The sequence below is a fragment of the Catharus ustulatus genome, chromosome 28 (assembly GCF_009819885.2).
Source record: "Catharus ustulatus isolate bCatUst1 chromosome 28, bCatUst1.pri.v2, whole genome shotgun sequence".
Taxonomy (NCBI): Eukaryota; Metazoa; Chordata; class Aves; order Passeriformes; family Turdidae; genus Catharus; species Catharus ustulatus.
Genome location: NC_046248.1, coordinates 6,825,146 through 6,844,146, shown reverse-complemented (window position 1 = coordinate 6,844,146; position 19,001 = coordinate 6,825,146). Strand labels below are relative to the sequence as shown.

General features: G+C 42.1%; 1 protein-coding gene across 3 annotated transcripts; it reads right to left on the bottom strand.

Annotated features, from left to right (window-relative positions):
• Positions 1-447: 447 nt before the first annotated feature.
• On the bottom strand, positions 448-18,286 carry DDX6 (DEAD-box helicase 6). 3 transcript variants are annotated; one of them, XM_033081657.2, is made up of 14 exons: positions 18,106-18,286; positions 15,730-16,193; positions 14,260-14,323; positions 13,691-13,795; positions 12,434-12,563; positions 11,811-11,957; positions 11,452-11,546; positions 10,809-10,931; positions 10,192-10,320; positions 9,748-9,864; positions 8,217-8,280; positions 7,236-7,337; positions 6,343-6,526; positions 448-4,782 (listed from the first exon to the last, which is right to left on the bottom strand). In XM_033081657.2, exons 2-13 carry the CDS (start codon positions 15,927-15,929, stop codon positions 6,351-6,353), a joined length of 1,452 nt encoding a protein of 483 aa, XP_032937548.1. In that variant the 5' UTR covers positions 15,930-16,193; positions 18,106-18,286; the 3' UTR covers positions 448-4,782; positions 6,343-6,350. The 3 variants fall into 3 exon arrangements, with proteins under 3 accessions (XP_032937548.1, XP_032937546.1, XP_032937549.1); XM_033081655.2 differs by having other exon boundaries at positions 18,147-18,286; XM_033081658.2 differs by having other exon boundaries at positions 18,157-18,286.
• Positions 18,287-19,001: the final 715 nt, after the last annotated feature.

Genomic DNA, 19,001 nt, shown 5'->3' with positions numbered 1-19,001 from the left:
TGCACAAGGTCTTCTGCAGCACAAACGGCCAGCAAGGCAGAGCTCAGGATGACCCTTGATGAAAGACACGAGGACACAACCCCAGCAAGATCTGCAGTGCTCCTCCCACCCCTTGCAGAAACTCTCATTGTCAAAGTCGAGGCCAACTTGGCACTGCAACCAGATGTCACACAGAGTCTTCTAGTCTAGTGGAGAAAAGACTGTGGAGCATTCAAATTTGGAAAAACAGCTGCCATCAGCTGATCTGTGCAGAAAAAGGATGCCTCCCTCTCATGGACATAGGGAGCACTTTTGCATTTATCACATGCCTCCTCTTCTTGAGGCTTCTCTCCGAACGTTGCTGCATCCAATGCAGACCATGAGTCCCTATAAGGACACTTTTCACTCGCCACAGTTAAAAGGAAAAAAACAAATACCCCCTCCCCCCGCAAAAAACCAGAACAAATGGGAGTTCCAGGGAGCTTTTATTGAATTTAACAAAATCAGGATTTTTCCATTCATCTTTTTTGCACTCGCAACTCATGAAGCTCTTCACAAGTCAGTGCTACAACACATAATACAAAGCCAGAGAAAACACATTCTCAACAAAATCCAAGCTCCACTGGAGAGTTTGCCAATTGCCAATTTAACAGAAAGCCAATTTTCCCCTCCCTCCCTTGACTGTTTTGAAGGACTAGACCATATTGTTTGCTGGTTAGCAGTTAGAATATCAACCCCTTGTCAAGGGTCTACTGGATTATGACACTCCACTCGAATTGCAAATAATTTCTTTTCTTGAAATAAAAGTTCCAGTTTCTTTCAATAAGGGAAACAGTGACTATTTTCTTCTCCTGACACCCCTTCCCCAAAATTACTGGTTAAAATACAGCAAGGCTGTATCTTAATAAACATATCCCTGCCCCCCTCCCCCCTACTCCTCCCTGACTTGTCTACAGCAGAATTTAACAATGCTTCCAGGCAGATGCATTTTAGCAACGCAACAATGAACTGAGCAAAGCCTACAGGATAATCTGCCAAAGCCTTCTTGTGAAGTTCAGATGCATGCTCTTTGGTCCAGAGACCTGGTTGATTACAAAGATAAAATGTGACTCAAAAAAGATGGACCAGAAGTTGACAGCAAGCAGAGAACTCCCTGCAGGGACTACAATTGCCCAATCTCTACCACGGCAGCTCTACTGCTGGAGTCTCTGGGAACAAAATTAAAATTCACTTTGTTCTCAGAAAGAATGACCAGCAGCCCTACGAAGTTCAGCATCAGGGCAAGAACCACCACAACAGCAGCTCAAGAGATGTGGCATGACAGCTCTGTAACCTCTCTTACAGAAACTGAGGCAAGACAGCCATCTGCTCAGGTTTGTGTCCTATCAGTCATTTGTAAAGAAAAAAGTGTCTGAAGCATTTTTAAATCCCTGAAGCAGACACCCTCCCCCCATCCCAAATAAAAATAAACAGAAGATCAGAATGAGATGATTTGATACCACCATACACACAACATGAATTCATGTTGAGCTTCCCTGTTCTTACCCACAGAAACAGTCACAGAGGGCAAGGAAAGATGCTCCCATCTCATTCTGGAAATTGAAACATGTATTTAAGACCAACCCACCCCCCCCCCGTCTTGGGAAAAGGCCTCCACAACCACTGCGGTGCCCACCTGACAGTGGACATCCAGAGAATGGCCTATAGGTTCTTTCAAGTGGCTGGAGATTCCATGACCTTCTTCACCACCACCTCACCCAGTTGTGAAGCTCCATTTCAGAGACTCATAGAGTGACACTTTCAGATTTCCAACAAAAAAGAAATGTAGAACACATCAGGTTCTCATTATCATCAACTTTGTCAGAGGAAGCATTTGACCCATGGTTCATTCACTGAAGGCTCTGACTAATCTAGCTGTAAAGGCTGGTGACCAGCATAAACTGGAGCTCACATGAAATCTCACGAACCCAAGATTTATACACACTCCTTACTCTTGGATAGGGAACAAAACAACCAAGAAAACCTCAAACCAAAATAATAAAAAACAAACAAAAGCCCCAAACAAACAAGCAAACAAACAAACAAAAAAACCCAAACACAACAAAAAATAAAAAAAAAAAAAAAAAAAACAACAGAAACTAGGAGTATCCTAGTCTTCTGGAGCATCTTTCCATTTGCAAGATTACGTCTGTTTGAGATAGCCTACTAGCACCAAAAATAGGCTGCTTCCTTCTTGACAAGAAGCCACCTAAAAATGGTGCCCTCGATAGTTTAGGTAAGTGCCAATCCTCAATGAGAGGCCAATTTTAAAGTAATACTTTCAAAAGTTCTGTGCTTCAAGAGGGACCATCAATGCATGGCACCAGGCTAAGCTACCACAAATCCATGCAGAGCACACACACCTGACTTGACATCGCTATCCTGTTCTTGTTACATGTGCATGCCCTGGTGAGATACAAAATTTATTTACATTTTCATGTCTTTGTTGCATCAAAATGATCCCTCTTCTATCTGGAAAATCATAAGCTGGCTGCAGTACAGGAGCAAGATTTTACTTTTGGTCGAAGTTACCACCCATAAGCTCCCACCCCCCACCCCCATAAAGCACCCCAAAATTGTTTACATTTAGTACCTGCCAGTCAGATGTAAGCTATGTGGCTCACAGAGACCAAGCTCTTGAGTTTGTACTCTAGTGCAGCATTTGCTACAATTATGGAGTCACTGCTGACAAAAAGAAGAAAAACATCCCGAACACAAAAACCTTTCAATCTTGTAAAGGTGTTGTCAGGAGGCACCTGGCTTCTATTTATGATCATCAATGAAAGGGATGGCTAGTCCACCTTGTGATTCCAAACTATTTTACTCCAATTAAAAAAAAAAAAAGGGTTATAATGGGGAGAAATTAAGACAATTAAATTCTGCCTCAAAGGTAAGCAAGCGTGGTGTGAGTGCAGCATCTGTATATGCAATAAATGACTGAGCAAAAGGGATTGCATTCACCCAGGTGCCTCCTGACAGTGGTGGTTAACAGGCTAAAAGGGATTTTTAAAAGAGTAATTTTTTGATTTGTCTCACTCCTTTTGCCTGTAGATCAGGCCAAACATCAAGCATGTTGGGAGGGGCACAATTTAAAGCAACACTACTTGACCAGAAAGCATTTTTCAGCAATATACAATGCAAAATGACAGACAGCAACTCATGGCAAACCAGAGTAGATGGTAAACAGCTTCCTGCAGCTTCTGACGTTAACGGGTTTGCCCCTACCTGCTCACAATTCTGCACAGAGGCCACTCTGGGCAGAAAATGCGGTGCTACAGGAAGTGAATCGATTCCACAAAGCTCCAGAACTGTCAGTTTATGCATGTGAATTGTTTTTTTTACGGTCTCTCAAACCCAAATCCACACCTTACACATATACTGCTCAGCGACATCCACTGGATTTCCCTCACACCATGGTGGAACACAGGTCATGGACTCCTTCAGAGCTTGTCAAGTTCCTGAAGTTTCTAAGGGGAAAAATCAAAGAGCATGTCCCAAAAGGCTGAGCTATGGATTTGGAGGCCTTGGAGCCCCACAGGTGATCTCTTCCATACAAGCAGTACAGGACTGTTGCTAGCACCAAAGCAAATCCACCCTGACAAGGGACACTTGTGGTGGCCTGCAGTTCACAGAGGTCAGAGCACTTCTCATTATTTAGTGTTGCAGAAAACTGAGCCCCTCTCATCTTTAGCTGCTCCCATAATCAGTCTAATCCCTTTAACCTCAGCAACCTTCATCATAAACAAAAAAGTTATATATGAACCCAAAAAGAAAAAAAAAATCATATTTACAAAGTTTGTACAATATACACATCTGATTTTCTATGGGACACACTGCACCAGAAGAAAGAGGGCCATGGCTCTGAAACAAGTCTACCTATCAAGTGCTGTAACTACTAATGAAGACTCATGGAAACCAGTCTTTAGTGTTCTGCTAGAGCACAGAGCTTTTCTTATGGCTCCTGCAAAGGATCACAGGCTACTCTTTCCTTCTGGAGCTATGATGCTGCACCTAATCAGCCCAGATTTTATGTTGGTTTCATTTTAAATACAGATATTTACAGTTTGGGTGAACTGCAGATGCATATCAACTCCTCCAATTAAAAAAAAATTTAAAATAAAAAAAAAAGTAAGTTGAAGAAAAAAGTAGTATTACCAATAACCAATACACTTCACCTCCCAGTCCTAGGCTTGAGTACATGGGAAGGAGGTGAAGGGGAAGAGAGGGAAACTTTGACCTGAAACCAAAAACAGATGTTGATTCCGTGGGCTGTGTCGGAAAGGTGATATTCTGAATGGTCTCATAGCATAAGGCACTTTGCACGAATAAGTAACAAGCTCTTTAGCTTAAAAAACAGATGAGTAACCAGGGAGAAGTTGAAATGCACTCAGTCAATGGTTAAAGAATTTGAAATAGCAGACAAGCTCATGTTCATCAAGATTCTTCTCTTTTCAGGGTTTCTCTTCTTCCCTTTCTGTCCCTCCCACCCAAAGAAAACAAAATTTAAAACCAGCAGTTAGTGCAACTAATGTTCAATCAGCACACAGTGCAAACAAGTGGAAAAACAAAAAGACATTCCTCCTTTTATCTTCTTTCTTCCTTGCTTCCAAATTTAAAGAGAAAAAAAGGCCGAGCTCTTTAGTCTTCATAGTTCCGAAATGAAAAGATGAAGAAAAACCCACAAAGAGAAGGGTATCCCCAAAGAAACGATGTGTCACAGATCTGGATCATAGGGCTTCACCTTCTGGCATGTGTAATCAAAGCCTAAAAAAACAAATAAATGAAACAACAACAAAACTACCAAAACAAAAAACTATCAAAACCAAACCAAACAAACAAACCAACCACCCTCAAAAACCAAACAAAAACCCCAACAAAAAACCACACAAAAAACCCCAAATCCCACAAGCAAAAAAAAAAAAAAAAAAAAGAAAAAAAAGCACCAAGAAAACCCCAAACAAACAAACAAAAAAACAAACCAGAAAAAAAAAGCAATAAAACAACCAGAACACCCAGAGTTAAATTGGTTCTATACAAAGCTAGAACACAAAGTGATGAATCACATACACTAACTATGCAATAGCTCTCAAAAGGCAAAGGGCATATTGAACAGCTCAATCCCAATTTCAGCTTTGTAGAAAGAGGTGTTGCTAATGCCCTTCTGTACCTATGGAATGTGACTACCTCCTGGTTTCATGTATTTTAGGAAGCAGCAAACTGCTCTCTGGCAAGGGTCCAGCATTCCCCTTAGGAAGCCACCCAAGAGCGTGTGCCACATTCAGGCTGTTTTGCATTCTATTTATTTATAAAAATGGAGAAGGTTTAACCATCAAAGTAGAAGCTTTCAAGTCAGCTTGGTATGATTATCTAGGGCTATCCTTGGATGATTTCAAAGAAGGAACCAGAGGTTCATTTTAACGCTATCAAGCAGTCAGCTTCTACAGTCACTTTTTTGTTTTTGGTCATCTGAAAAGAGTTTCAGCAGGTTCACTAGTACTGTCTAACTCATGACGACCTCTGAGAAGAATACACAAACGAATGATTTTCAGCCCAGAGTACATGGTGATGGATCTTGCACAACTACATCCTAACTAAGGTCAGGTCATCATCCTGCAGCCATTTAGCTTGACTGCAGTCCAGGGCAAGTCATCTTCCTACAAAAGGACTTTACTCAGAAGCTTTTCCTGAGACAATGGTCAGAAAAGGAGCACTTAGATGAGTCTCCAACAGTGAAACATCATTTTCTTTTGAGATTACGTGGACGACCTCAAGTGGCAGCAAAGACGAATTACAGCTTCACACCCTACTTTGTTCACTTCCAGTAATTCTACGAACCAAAGAATACAAAAGAGGCAGCACCTTTTACTTGAACCTGGTCCTTCTGGCTGGTGAGGTGCTTACTCTTCTGTTGATGCTCTGTTCTCACAGCTATCCATTTTATCTCCTCACCTTTCTGAGGACTACTTTCCTCTCTGCCCCTCACCAATTTCTCATTTCAGCTTAGCAATACAGAAAGAATTAATTAGACTACTAGTACTCCATCCTGGCCTCTCCCAACACCATTCCCCACTCCCCCCTTTCCCCATTTTTGGTCTCCTTAGCATATGGTCAGCATTTCAATTAAAACAACTAAAAAATACTCATCCCTCCCCTCCCATCTTCAAAACATCCATGGAATTCCTTGCAGTGACATTCTATTTCAAACCCTTTTTTCCACATTCAGAGCTTTTTCATCACACCAGTTTCCCTCTTCCCCTGAGGAAACACTGACACACCAACAACAGTCCTGTCATTTAACACACCACTATTCAGCAAGGCACTTACCTGCATGTTTACTGTTTCTCATCTTCTACAGGTTCACTGTGGTATTCTGCCACATACAAGCTCTTGTCGATGTTGCTTGGTATGGGTTTAATTTCAGTTCCCAACTGCTCCTCAATACTTTTCAGGTTGAATCGATCGTCATAGGTGATCAAGTTGATGGCCAGGCCAAGATGACCAAAGCGACCTTAGCAAAAAAACCAAAAACACACACCTGAACTGAACTGAGTTAACATAGGGGCTGGCAGAAAAAACAGTCTGAAGACTGTAAAGTTAGTATCATACAATGATATTATAAACAAATCCAGTCACTGGTCTCTACACCTTTCACATCAGTTTTTGGTAAGGAGTTTTGTAGTGCTGTAGGAGTAAGAAAACTCAGGAGGTTCTAAATATTCCAGGATAATGACCAGCAAAAAGTCTTCCAGAGTTCTTGAACAAGCTTGAACTACAAAGTTCAACTGCACTGAGTTCCTTTGTTTACTGCCTTTCTTCACACATATTTTGCTGATTGCCAAACAGTAGAAACATACCTCAAAACATATGCAGAAGAAAACATGAATCTCTAGACTTGAGACATCCTGAAGCTAAGATTTGAGCACAGAATTTTCCCAAACTGCAAACAGGGACAATAGTAAGTCTCCTGAGATAAAAGCAAAATATGCCTTTTTTTTAAGATCGTTCAGGCCAGTTTCAAGAGAACAGTCCTTTTTTCAGATAACATCCTCACTGAGGATAGCCATCTGAAATGATACCCAAAAATAAATTTGCCAGAAAAATCAAAGCTACCTAAGGTAATTCTCAAATACAGTAATAAAAAAACAAAAGTCAATTCAAGGCTAAAAAGCATCACAGTCATCAGCAAAGTTGTGCCTAGAACAGGCTTCTCCTCCCACCTGATCTGCCAATGCGATGGAGATAAGTTTCTGCCAGCTTTGGGAAATCAAAGTTTATCACCACATTCACAGCCTGGATATCAATACCTCGGGTAAACAGATCTGAAAAACAATCCAGATCACAAAGAAAGTTAATTTCATCGAGCTCAAATGCTAAGACTATTTAGGATGTAAAGATCAACAGTGATTAACATTGCTTTGTGCTAATTTCTACATATACGCTTTCCCTGTACCAAAGCCAGTCTACATACAATCCTGTTAACAGCTTCCTCTTGCTTTGTATACATTATAAACTCAAATATTGTAAGAACAACCAAAACCACCAGATGTGCACATCTAGGCAGAAAAAATAACCACAAAGCTAGTTTTTTCCATGTTACACTATTTTGGGACCAGTTCTTAAGCATCTCTTCACACAATATTGTGCATTGCCAGTATCACAATAGACTCGAGAACTGAACTACGTTCCACCACCTCAACTACTTCTATTCTGCTTCTAGGAATTTTTGTTAAGGTGGTCCAGACATATGTAGTGACAGGAGACACTGCCAGGTACTGCCTAAACAGGCCATACAACAAAGAACTAAGACCATACACAGGCCAGTCAAAACTACAGAAGTATTTAGAAAAAGTGAGCTATAAACACTTAAAAGAATCAGCAAAACTTTGCATGATCATAGTCACAACTCTACTGATACAACACAAAGTTTATGACCCAACAATTCACAGAACCCTCACGTGTGAAAATAAACAGAAAGCACTATTGCAGTGAAATGATTTGTTGACAAGCTGCACCTTGAGAAAAGATAAAACTTCACATGCCTAAAGGAGTGGCGCACCCTGCTACATGCAGGTTTGGCAAAGACATCTTACCAAAACATCTTGTTTTGGTTTATTACAGGTAAGTGATCTACAATATCTGGGCTAATGCACTTTCTATCTCAAACTTCAGAAAACAGGAAAATGTTTAGGAACTCTTACCAGTGCAAACAAGATTGCGGCACAAGCCATTTCGGAAATCATGGAATACACGATTGCGGTGCTCCTGGAAATACATACATATAAACAAAGACAAACAAAACATCAAAAACCACAAACCAACCAGCTGTTACTTTCAGGTATGTTCAGGTCACTAACACTCAACACCAATAGTGTAAATTGCTCCTCCTTCTCATTAGAGAACAGCTGAGTTGAAACAAGATGCCAGTACAAGTTTTTTGGCACTCCTTACCACATATTCTGAAGAATTAACTCTAAAGGGTCTTGATCCCAACTTCTCAAGAAAGACAATTAAATAACTGCATTTTAAAAACTCCTATGGTGGTATCCAAACCATCTCAGAAAAGGACTATCTAAAGCTACAATTACATGAAATCACATCAAGGAAGTTGAATTCATACTTTGCTGTCTTTCCCCAGCCCTCCCTTGCTAAATTTCACGTTTTATTAATTCCCTTAAAAACTGAAGCAGGTAGTAAACTTTCTGTTGCAATATGAAGCACTTTTCACTACTGATTCAGAATTAAGGGTGGGATGAGTCCACTTTCTGTGAAGACTCTCCTCTCACAAACACCTCCCTTTGGGCCACACAAAGATTAAGTAGTATTGTTAAGTGAAATTTAGAGGAGGAATGAACAAGCTGAAGCCTTCTGCAAAAACATAGCTGCACTTTCCCAAAAGATCAAAAGCATACAAAAATCAGACATTGAGAAATCCACTTTCGTATCTCTCTGTTCTCATTAACACCACCACTTCTGTTTTTCTGCTCAATTAATTACTGCTCTGCATCTAGCCCAGCAAACATTGGCACTACCTGTCAGTTGCGTGAGCAGCAAGCCACACTAGTTTACAAAAAAAAAGTTTTAAAGTACTCCTCTCTACACGCATCAATTTCAGCCTTCTGACATCTTTTAATAGTGTGAAGCTAACAGAAACAACTAACAGAAACTTCTGCAACAGCAAATCTGCAATGACATTTCTCACCAGCTACACCATAGCCACAGGTGTCTGGTCAACATACACCAGCCACACCTTTCAGCAAGAGGTTTGATCCAACTCACCTCCTCAACTTCTCAGACTCCCCTGCAGTCACAGTGCAAGATTACCATTTGCAAAGCCACACAGGGCACTCAATGCTACATATTGGGGTTTTTGTCATTTAATTCAGGCCCATTTTCATCTGAGTTAGTTATACAGTGTGCTCTACCCTGGCTCCCCACGCTGCCAAAGAAAGGCAGCGGTGCTAAGAACTGGGTTTCTGGCTGCAGTTTATGCTTACATTGGGTCTAATTAACCTGACCTGAAGTAGTCAAATACCAACTGCCCACCTACACCAAACAGTCCAGAAAGAGGGTTGGCATGGGGGAAGGTGGGCAGTGGGTATCTAAAACCAAACCTATAGCAAAGCAATACATGTTTCAGTTCATGAAGAGCATGCAAACTTAAAGCAAGCATGAGACTTAATTCAGCTATTCAGTATAGCCTGGGGTGGGATGAACAGACTTCATACTCACCTGTCTCATTTTAGCATGGATATAGAAGCAGGAATAGCCCAGCTGGGAGATCTTTTTGGCTAGCAATTCAACCCGTTGAGAGGAGTTGCAGAAAATGATCGACTGGTTAATCTGGAGCTGAACGTATAAACAGTGTTGTCAACAAATGGAGCATTTTACTAACACAGGATCCCAGACATGTCTAAATCCCTTCCAGAAAGAAAGCACACCAGGTATGCTGCTGGTAATTTACATCAGACATATTTTTGTATAAGAGAAACAATTAAGAAAGTTCTATAACACACATGTTGGACAAGTAGCATGCATTTTTAGCCTTAGATATATACAGCACATTTCGACAACGAAAAATTTTCATTAGGCTGCCTTTGAAACACTCAAGTCTTATTCTTGCCTCCAAGAGGGAAAAAGCTCCTGGTATGTTCCTGACACAGCCCTACTCCTTACCCTGGAAAAGAGCGTATTGAGGCAGTGCACTTTCTGACGCTCAGTGACATAGGCATAGTACTGAGTAACTCCCTTCAAGGTCAGCTCCTCCATCAGATTAATCTCGTAAGGTTTCTGCAAATGGGAATTCTGAAAAATAAAGATACTGATAAAGCAGGCAGAACTACATGCAAAACAGTACAAGTAGTTCCCACCCTGCAGTACACTTAACTTCCTCCAAGGCAAGGATGCACTACTTAGCCACTCAATCTTCATAATACAGTGGAAACAGAGTGGGTAAATTTTCACAAACTATTACTTATAAATCCAGGGCAACTAAGCAGGCCAAACAGGAGCACCCTCCAGAAGCAAATCCACACAAATTATGTAACTAATAGACAAAGTGGAAAACAGCATCATATAGGCAAAAACGGCACAAACCCAGCTTCCCATTAATGCAACTGTGGGTCAAAAACTGGTTTCAAACTTCTCCCCTAGACTTCGGCTGATTTAGATTAAACCTGTGAAGTTTAGATGTACTTAAAAAACAAAGCACTTACAGCTATTTCTGCTCATTCACACCCTTCCTGCACAATGTCACTACCATCACCATATCTACATGGACACATCTCACTCACCATGAACTTCTGCACACTCAAAGGAAAAGTGGCTGAGTAGAGCAAAATCTGTCTGTTTTTAGGTAGCGTGAGAATAATGTCTTCCATTATTTGAACAAAATCTTGAGACAGCAACTTATCTGCCTGTAACAACAGAAGTAATAAACAGTAAGTTAAAGTAATGGCATAAGATTTCATTCTTTTGATAGCTACACATTTGAGGGAAGGAAAAAAAAGTTACCAGGGTTCCAACTAGAGTCATCCAAGAGCTTTCACAAAACTATATTCTCTCTTACTCAGAAGCTTGTACGGTATTGGACATTCATAAATCAATTTTATATATTATGTAAGCACAGCTGACTCATTATAAACAGAAACTAAATTAAATGCATTCCTTTGTTGCAGAATAGACTGTTACTCTATTCTTCCGCATCAGCAAAGACAGGAGAGGAAAATCTTCCTCGGCTGTTTTCTTAAAAGATTTTAATGCAAAAAATTCCTACTGTCAAAGTAGTTTTGCAAAAATACTCAGAAACGGAGGAGACCTTACAATGTTTCTAAGCAAGTCTGAATCACTGCTGTGCACCAAAAGGACACTCACTGAGACACAGCATTCCTTTAACTTGGTGTTAAAATCCCAGAACATTTAACATAAGGAACTTGCCTCATCCAATACTATCATCTGGACATGCTCAACTTTTGCTACTCCTTTTTTGATGAGATCGAGAATTCTCCCAGGGGTAGCTATCACCACATGCACTGTAAAGTTAGAAGAAAGAGAAAAAAAAAAAAGAGAGAGAAAAAAACAAACGCAGACGTTAAGGTGATTAAAACTGTTTCCTTCCATCATTCAGGGCCATGTTTCATATGGACACTTTGGAAGAATGACCATAGTATAGCAACAGCTAACAAGACACTGTAGTCTGTTCTGTAACAGGCAAACAGTAACAAGCAGAAATTCCATGACCACATCATAAAAGCCACAAAGAAACAGCAACCTTAGTGTAGCTAAAATGCTCTGACCTGTATCATCAAGTCTCATTATGTCATCTCGCAAATTGGTTCCTCCAGTTGTTGCCATCACTTTGGCACCTCCCATGTGTTTGCTGACTTGGATACAGATTTGACTGACCTGCAGGGCTAGTTCACGGGTGGGAACAATCACCATTGCTAGAAGATAAAAACATCACTGTGAATTACAAGTAACATCCTGTATCTTAAACACTCATCCTCAGAGGAGACAGAGACTTTATGAAGTCAAATAATGAAAAGCACACTTTAGGAATTCCACTCTGGGTATCCTGAACAAGGATAACGAGGAACTGCTTTTGACAAGTCAAATTCCATGCGGGTTCTCCAGCCCTTGATGTTCCCATTGCACAAGTATCCCAGTCAGCATGCTTGCTTATTGCTCCACATCCACTTTCCAGGGCAAGACAGAAGTCTACAAGCCTTCTTTTATTTAAATCTTTTGAAAGAAACTGTGAGACTTTATAAACTCCATCACTCCCCATTAGCTTTCTCTGGAAGCACAAGCAGATAATGTACACTGCCCCATGTCATTAACCAGTTTTAGATTCAAGTCTCTTATGTAGTGACTGACACCATTACCTGGCTGCAGCCAACTGAGATCCATCTCAACTGACCTTGTATATTGTCCTTCTTTAAGTCTAGCCGTTCAAGTAAAGGAATGAGGTAGGCTCCACTCTTGCCTGTTCCATTTTTTGCTCTTGCCAAGATATCCCTACCAGATAAAGCAATGGGGATGCTCTCCTCCTGAAATGCAAGGACAGAAAGTGCATGAGCAATTAATCATAAGCCATGCTTCACTGAAGAGGCTGACCAAATTTAACTTCCCTCACTAACAGTATCACATGAAATCTGACTGTTTCACAACCATTATTACCCCGTAACTACATGCATGACAGACTCAAAGCAGGAAGAAGTTAAACCCATCAGTAAAGAGCTCCCCAAAACATTCCACTTACAAGTACCTTATCTTGCCTGATCGTAAGAAAGGGATCAGGTACAACAGCTAAACCCACACTAACACAATAAGAAAAAAGTGAAAATTTGGGGGAAAAAAGTGAAGAACAATGACAGTCACTAGCAAATTCCTCCTATGGAAGGAGATTGCCACATCTCAATATCACAACCACCTCAGCCCATGTGATTCCAACCTCTATATTCCTGTGATATACTTCTCATAAGATCTTCAGCCACAGGTCCCATGTATTTTTAATTTTACTACCTTTTTCAGTAACATCTAATGAAATATCAGCCTTTTGGAAAGGTGGCATCATGAGATTCTGTTTATAAACAAAGTAAGTCATAGTTTCAACCTTCCACCCCTCCTCCCCAAAGTCTACACATGAACAGTTCTTAATAGAACTGTTTTAGAAGTAAAAGAAAGATGGAGGCACAGAAAAGCAAACTTGTTAAGGTATTAATCTCTCTCCCACAATCTTCATAACTCTTCTTCCACAATATTACAATAAAAAGAGCCAACACTGTGATAAAGTCATAATATTTTTAACAACTAAAGGTATACAGCCAATGGTAAGTCAGTTTTGGAAAATTTATGGAACAGACCCCTGGGACTATTTATGTGAAAGACATTACTGAACAGAGAGTTAACAATTTAACACGTCCAGCAGAAAGGAAAATCTAAGTTAATTTCTCCAAAACTGCGAGGCAGTCCCATCACTAAGTCACTCAAGGAATGACTTAGTGATTTAGTTGGGGGTTAGAAGTTCTTGCTTTTCCCAAGGGACACCAAGTTTTTTCGTTCAAAGCTCCAGTTTTCCCCAGTGATAGCGTAAGTATTGGACATTTAGGCACAAGAACATCAAGACATTTATAGAAGTTAAAAGCAGCATCTAAGTAGTCTGTTTGCAAACAACCTGAATAGGAGATGGTTTTTCCCAGCCCATTTCAAAAATTCCCATCAGCAACTCCCGTTTCAAACAGTAATCTTCAAACTCATTTCCTTTTGTGGAGGTCACGTCCTGAATAATCAAACAAATAAGCACATCCATAAGATCAGGTCATACAACCTGCAGTTGTAGATTAATCCCAAATTGCCTGTACAGGAAGACCACAAATTACTATATAGGAGTTCCCATTAACCCATGCAACACCCTACAGCAGCAAAGTAAACACTCGCTTTCTCAGAGCCAAACACAACTTATGAGTGTATACAGCGACACCTCCCCATCTGCCTCGCACAACGCAGATGCTGCCTCTGTCATACCACAATACTAATAAAGTAAGAAATCCACAGTGAACTCCATTTTTGAGCTTTCCAAGAGAAGCATCACTCACAAGCAGTTGAGAGAATAAATTAATTCTTCATTTAAAACACCATGAGCTGAACTACTTTTCAGCCTTTGCTTGGGAAAAGTATTTTACCACTGCAACCTCTCCCACAAGTTTTATTTAATATTTATTCCAACAATTCAATCATCCTTACCGAAGTTTTGATTCTCAAATCCTTTGGAGGGAGTTTTAAAGTCTTCTTCCAGTCATCACCAGGTCTACAGTAAAATAAAATGAAATTGATTTTTCAATAATTAGTATTTTGATTTTACATTTTATTTTCTTAGATACAGTGATGAATGTGTAATATTTTCACCTCCTCAAAGCTAAAAGCACCTACACATATGAGTTGAAATCTTCCCTGAGCTAAGCAGGATTAATAGGCAGAAAACTGTAAACAGACAAAATCAGCCGTCTGCCAAACAAATCTGTGAAATCTTTATCCAGTCATGATTCCAGTGCCATTTTTAGGGCACTGAATCAAACAGTAGAACAGATTTAAAACCGAGCACATAGTCGCGTAACAGAAACCGGCTATAATAAATCCACACAAGAATATTTAACAACTTGAAAGAAAAATTCTCTTGCTCAGGGAACATCCATTCTTAAACCCCAAGTAACGTGAAAAGGTAATAAACACTTCTGGTGAAAAAACTAAGTAACCCATCAATCCACTTGTTGATCTAATGTCTTCGCTCTCAGTGAGATTAAGATAACCATCCCCTCTTGAAAGCCATTGTAGAGTGGAGACCAAGTCCTTCTCATAACCAGCTCCAGGAAGTTATGCATGAATTTTGATGAGTTTAATTCATAACATTCATTAGAGTAATGATGTAATACATTAAAAAAAAAAGGGGGTGGAGGGGGCAAGTTAGGCAGTTTTTAAGAACCTGAGTGTTCCATCACGCTTTCTCTGAGGAGAGCTGGCATTTCCTTCGCAAATAATTAACAAAATAAAAGCCAATGCTGTTCAGAGGGAGGAGGATCCATGGAAGAAGACAGAAAATCACAGCGTTACCATACCGTCCAAGTATTTTACACCTTCCAGAAATTCCAACCAGCACACTTCCAAAACTAGCTGGATGGGAGCAGGATACCACAGTGAGACTGCATCCTCTCAGCTCAGGCTTTGATGAATTAAAGCCAGAGCATTACAATGAGGAGACCAGGTGCTACTATTTCAGTTCAATGACAAAAGATAACTGACTTTAAACCATTTCTCACCTCAAGAAAGAACTGCAAAGGCAGACACAACTAGACTGAGATCAGGTGGCCTTTCCTCCTCAGTCTTAAGTGTCAGTTCAGTTCCTTCCCACTTCTATACTTCCCTCCTGCACCACTTCCAACAAGCAAAAACTACAGGATTCTAAAGCTGGGCGACCTCTGACACTGGCTCACACTCAGAAAAGCACTGCATCAAATTGGATTTTCACAACAATCGCTGTCGGAGAGAAGCTCGCACATGGAAACACAGCTTTTTCTCATAACGTACATCACAGGACACTTTTAACCACCCATGTCACAAAACTACAGAAGACAACATTTTCCAAGTGGGACTCCAAGAACGCTTTCCCATATACGACTTTTAAACATTCCTTTTGCAGCAGCTGATAGAAACACTTACTTAATAGCGGTGGTCATACTCTGTGCTTGCTGTTGAGTGCCATTATTGATTGTGTTGGCATTTTTCAGCTGGTTCATCTGTTGCTGAGTTTGTGTGCCTCCACCTCCTGGGCCCCCGCTGGGTTTTACAGGGCCTCTCAACTGCCCATTCTGACTGGATAGACCCATTATAACAGGGTTCTCTGTTCTGGCCGTGCTCATGCTTTTATCTTTAAAGATGTCTTTTTAGACTTCAAAACTTTGAAAGTCAGTACAGAAACTGTAATAACAGTTTATTAGACTCTCCAAAATGAAGAGATAAATAAGTCTTGCTCAATATATGAGTCCTTTATTGCAATGCAGGCAAGCACCTGTAAGTCACTCAAAAGTAAAGCAGTAACTTGCTCTGATGCACTGTGGAACAACTTTTTTTTAAAAAAAGCCCTCTATTGAAGTTGAGTTATATCAGAATTCACTTGCTTCAATCTGAAAGAGAAGCAGACAATAACAGTTAGTATATGCATTTTTGTCTACATACATCACATCAGTTTACTTTTGTATTTTAAGAAAAATTTCTTCCCAGGCAGTGTGCAACAACAGTACTTGTTTTTTTGTTTCCTCAGTGATAATTACAAAGACATGCATCAAACTTTTTTGCCTTTCTATAAAGTGTTGCCTAACATCTTCAGACACCAAAGAAAACCTCCCAAACCGTTGTACTTTAAGCAACCTTCCACTACCTGACCCCTCTCATAAAGTAACCATTAAGTGTATAAATTGCTTTGAGGGCTCTTCAATTCCCCCACAAATTCTCCCACTTCCAGGATGCAGCCAACCAGCCCTAAAACATGAACAATAACGTTACGTGTAAGTTTGTGAGAGGAAGCAAGACTAGGATATCAAGTGGATACTTCAGATGGAACTGACAAAACCCTTACATTACTCTGATTGCCCTGTTCAGTTTGAATGGGAAATATAAATTATATAATCCAAACCAACAGCTTACACTCCTTCAAACCAAAATGCTATCTTAACCAGCTTATCCCCACGTTTACACTGGACTGATTTAAGGCTATTCAGAACAGTGATGGAACAACACCATTATGCTGAACTGAGAGCAGCTGCCTCTTTGAGTCCAAGTGACTGAACTTGAACTGAGGCAGTAACACTGCCGGCTATCCAGCTTCTGCCTGTGATCTTACCTTCCTGCTGTCAGCGACAACTTATGTCATGCTCGGAAAACAACATTTCACACACGACTTAATATTGACTCTGTATGTAACAGAAAGGTTGCAAAACTGTGAAAAGACAATACAAAGTCTGCCCCTTACATAAAGCAAGCATGGACAAGAGCTAAAGACGCCTTGCGATGGTACCAGGGAGACAAAACGTCCCTAGTCCAAAATCTTTTGCAGTAAAAAGCAAGCTTGCCTTGAGCATCTGCATCTTGGGAAAACACAAAGGAAAAACCAGGAGACTAATGCTTCCTAACCTCGACGTTCACAACAAAATGCATGTTTTCCCAGTGAATAAAAAAGGCACATTAAAGAGTATTTCAAGAGAGTGGAAAAGGAATTCAGAGCTCCCAGCTGCTTTCAAGTGTGTCAATTCCGGCTTCTAGCAAGATTTTAAAGTTTGCGATACTAGGATTAACTAGGTAGTTAATTTTCAAGGCATCTTCGAAAAGCTATTTCTCTTGGCCATTAACTTGGTAAAAACCAGACGAATTACGAAGGTAGCCAGAGCCGCCGACTGGCTCTCTGGAAATGAGACCCGACTACCAACGCCGAGTTGACCAATAGTGTAGGAAATGAAACCTCTCAGTCCCTTAGGCCCTCACGCTCGTAACAATCCTTTAGAAGAACACAGGTTAAAAATAACGCACAGCCTCACGGATCGCAACAAATCTCCCCGTTCGATAGAAGGCCACCATTACGCGAAACAACGGACTGAAAAAAAGGGCCTCCGTCGCCTAGCTCAGCTCTCCGGGCGCGGGCGGACGGCAGGGGCAGCAGCTCCGGACCTTTCCCTTCCTGTCGGCTGAGCCCGGCACAACGGGAGCCCAAGAGGTGCTCAATGCGCCCGGTGAGCCCGGGCTGCACTGCGGAGCCCCGGGGCCGAGCGGTGGGCCCGGCGCCGCCCGCCGATCGCAGCTGCGCCACACCAACACCTCCCGCCCGCGAACAATGGAGCGGCCGCCGCTCGCCGCCCGGGTCGGCGGGGAGCGAGCGTCGCCCGGCCCGGCCACGCCCCCCGGGATTCTCCGGACCTGCCGCTCCCGGTGCGCCCAAGCCCGGCCCGGCCGTCCCCGCCCCGCCTGCGGCGCCGCCAGGCCCCGCTCAGGCCCGCGCTCCCGCCGCAGGCCGCGAGCCGCGGCCTGCCGCACCGGCCCCCTCACCCTGCTCCCATGGAGCCGTGCCCAGCCCGGCCCGTCCTCACCGCCACCAACCGCGCTCCCCCTCGTCCAGGTACAAAATCCTCTCGCTCCCCCGGTGCCTTGTTATGGCGACTCGACGCTCCAAGATGGCGGCTTCCTCCTTCCTCCCGTGCGCCCTCCCCCTCCCGGCGGGCGGCACCGCCCCAGCCTACACGCACCACGCACGTACGTACGTACGTAGTACGTGCGGCGTGCGCCACGCGTCACATCCCGCCCCGCGTGCCGTGCCCACGTGACCGCCCCCGGAGAGCTGGCGGCCTGTCCCGTTGCTGTAGCCCTGGCTCTTCTCTGTTAACTCTGTTTCGCAAGAAAGCGCCTGGAAACGTAACGGGGCTTCGCTATGTAGCCCTTAAAACAGAGCCAACGCAAACGTAAGAATAAGGAAATGAGCCACAGCCTATAGGAGTCGTAACCACCGATCGCGACAAGCTGGGAACTGGCATTTCGTCTTAGACAGCTGTTAGTTAGACATGGATTTTGACGAACCGAGACACAGTGGGAATGTAATCTTAGTAGTTACTGCTTTGCAGACAAATTTTTCTTCAAATATTTTTCCAAAATACGTGCAAAAGGACAAGGACGTTCCTGGTTTTGTCTTGTTCCTCACATCTACAGCTGTCTCTGGTTGTTTTTCCACCCTCAGTAGCAAAACCGCACAGCCTCCACCCTGCAATTCTAACTTACTGAGAACATCCTTCCTGGCCTCTCAGTCTCCCGGGCTCAGTGGTGCCTTACTCTTCGCCTTACCCCTGAGCCCTGGCAGTACAGGGCTTCAGGACAGGGCTTGCTCGGTCTGTGCTCTCCCTGTGACTGAAGCACAGTGCGAGCTCCCTATGGCTCCTCTCTGGTTTTGCTGC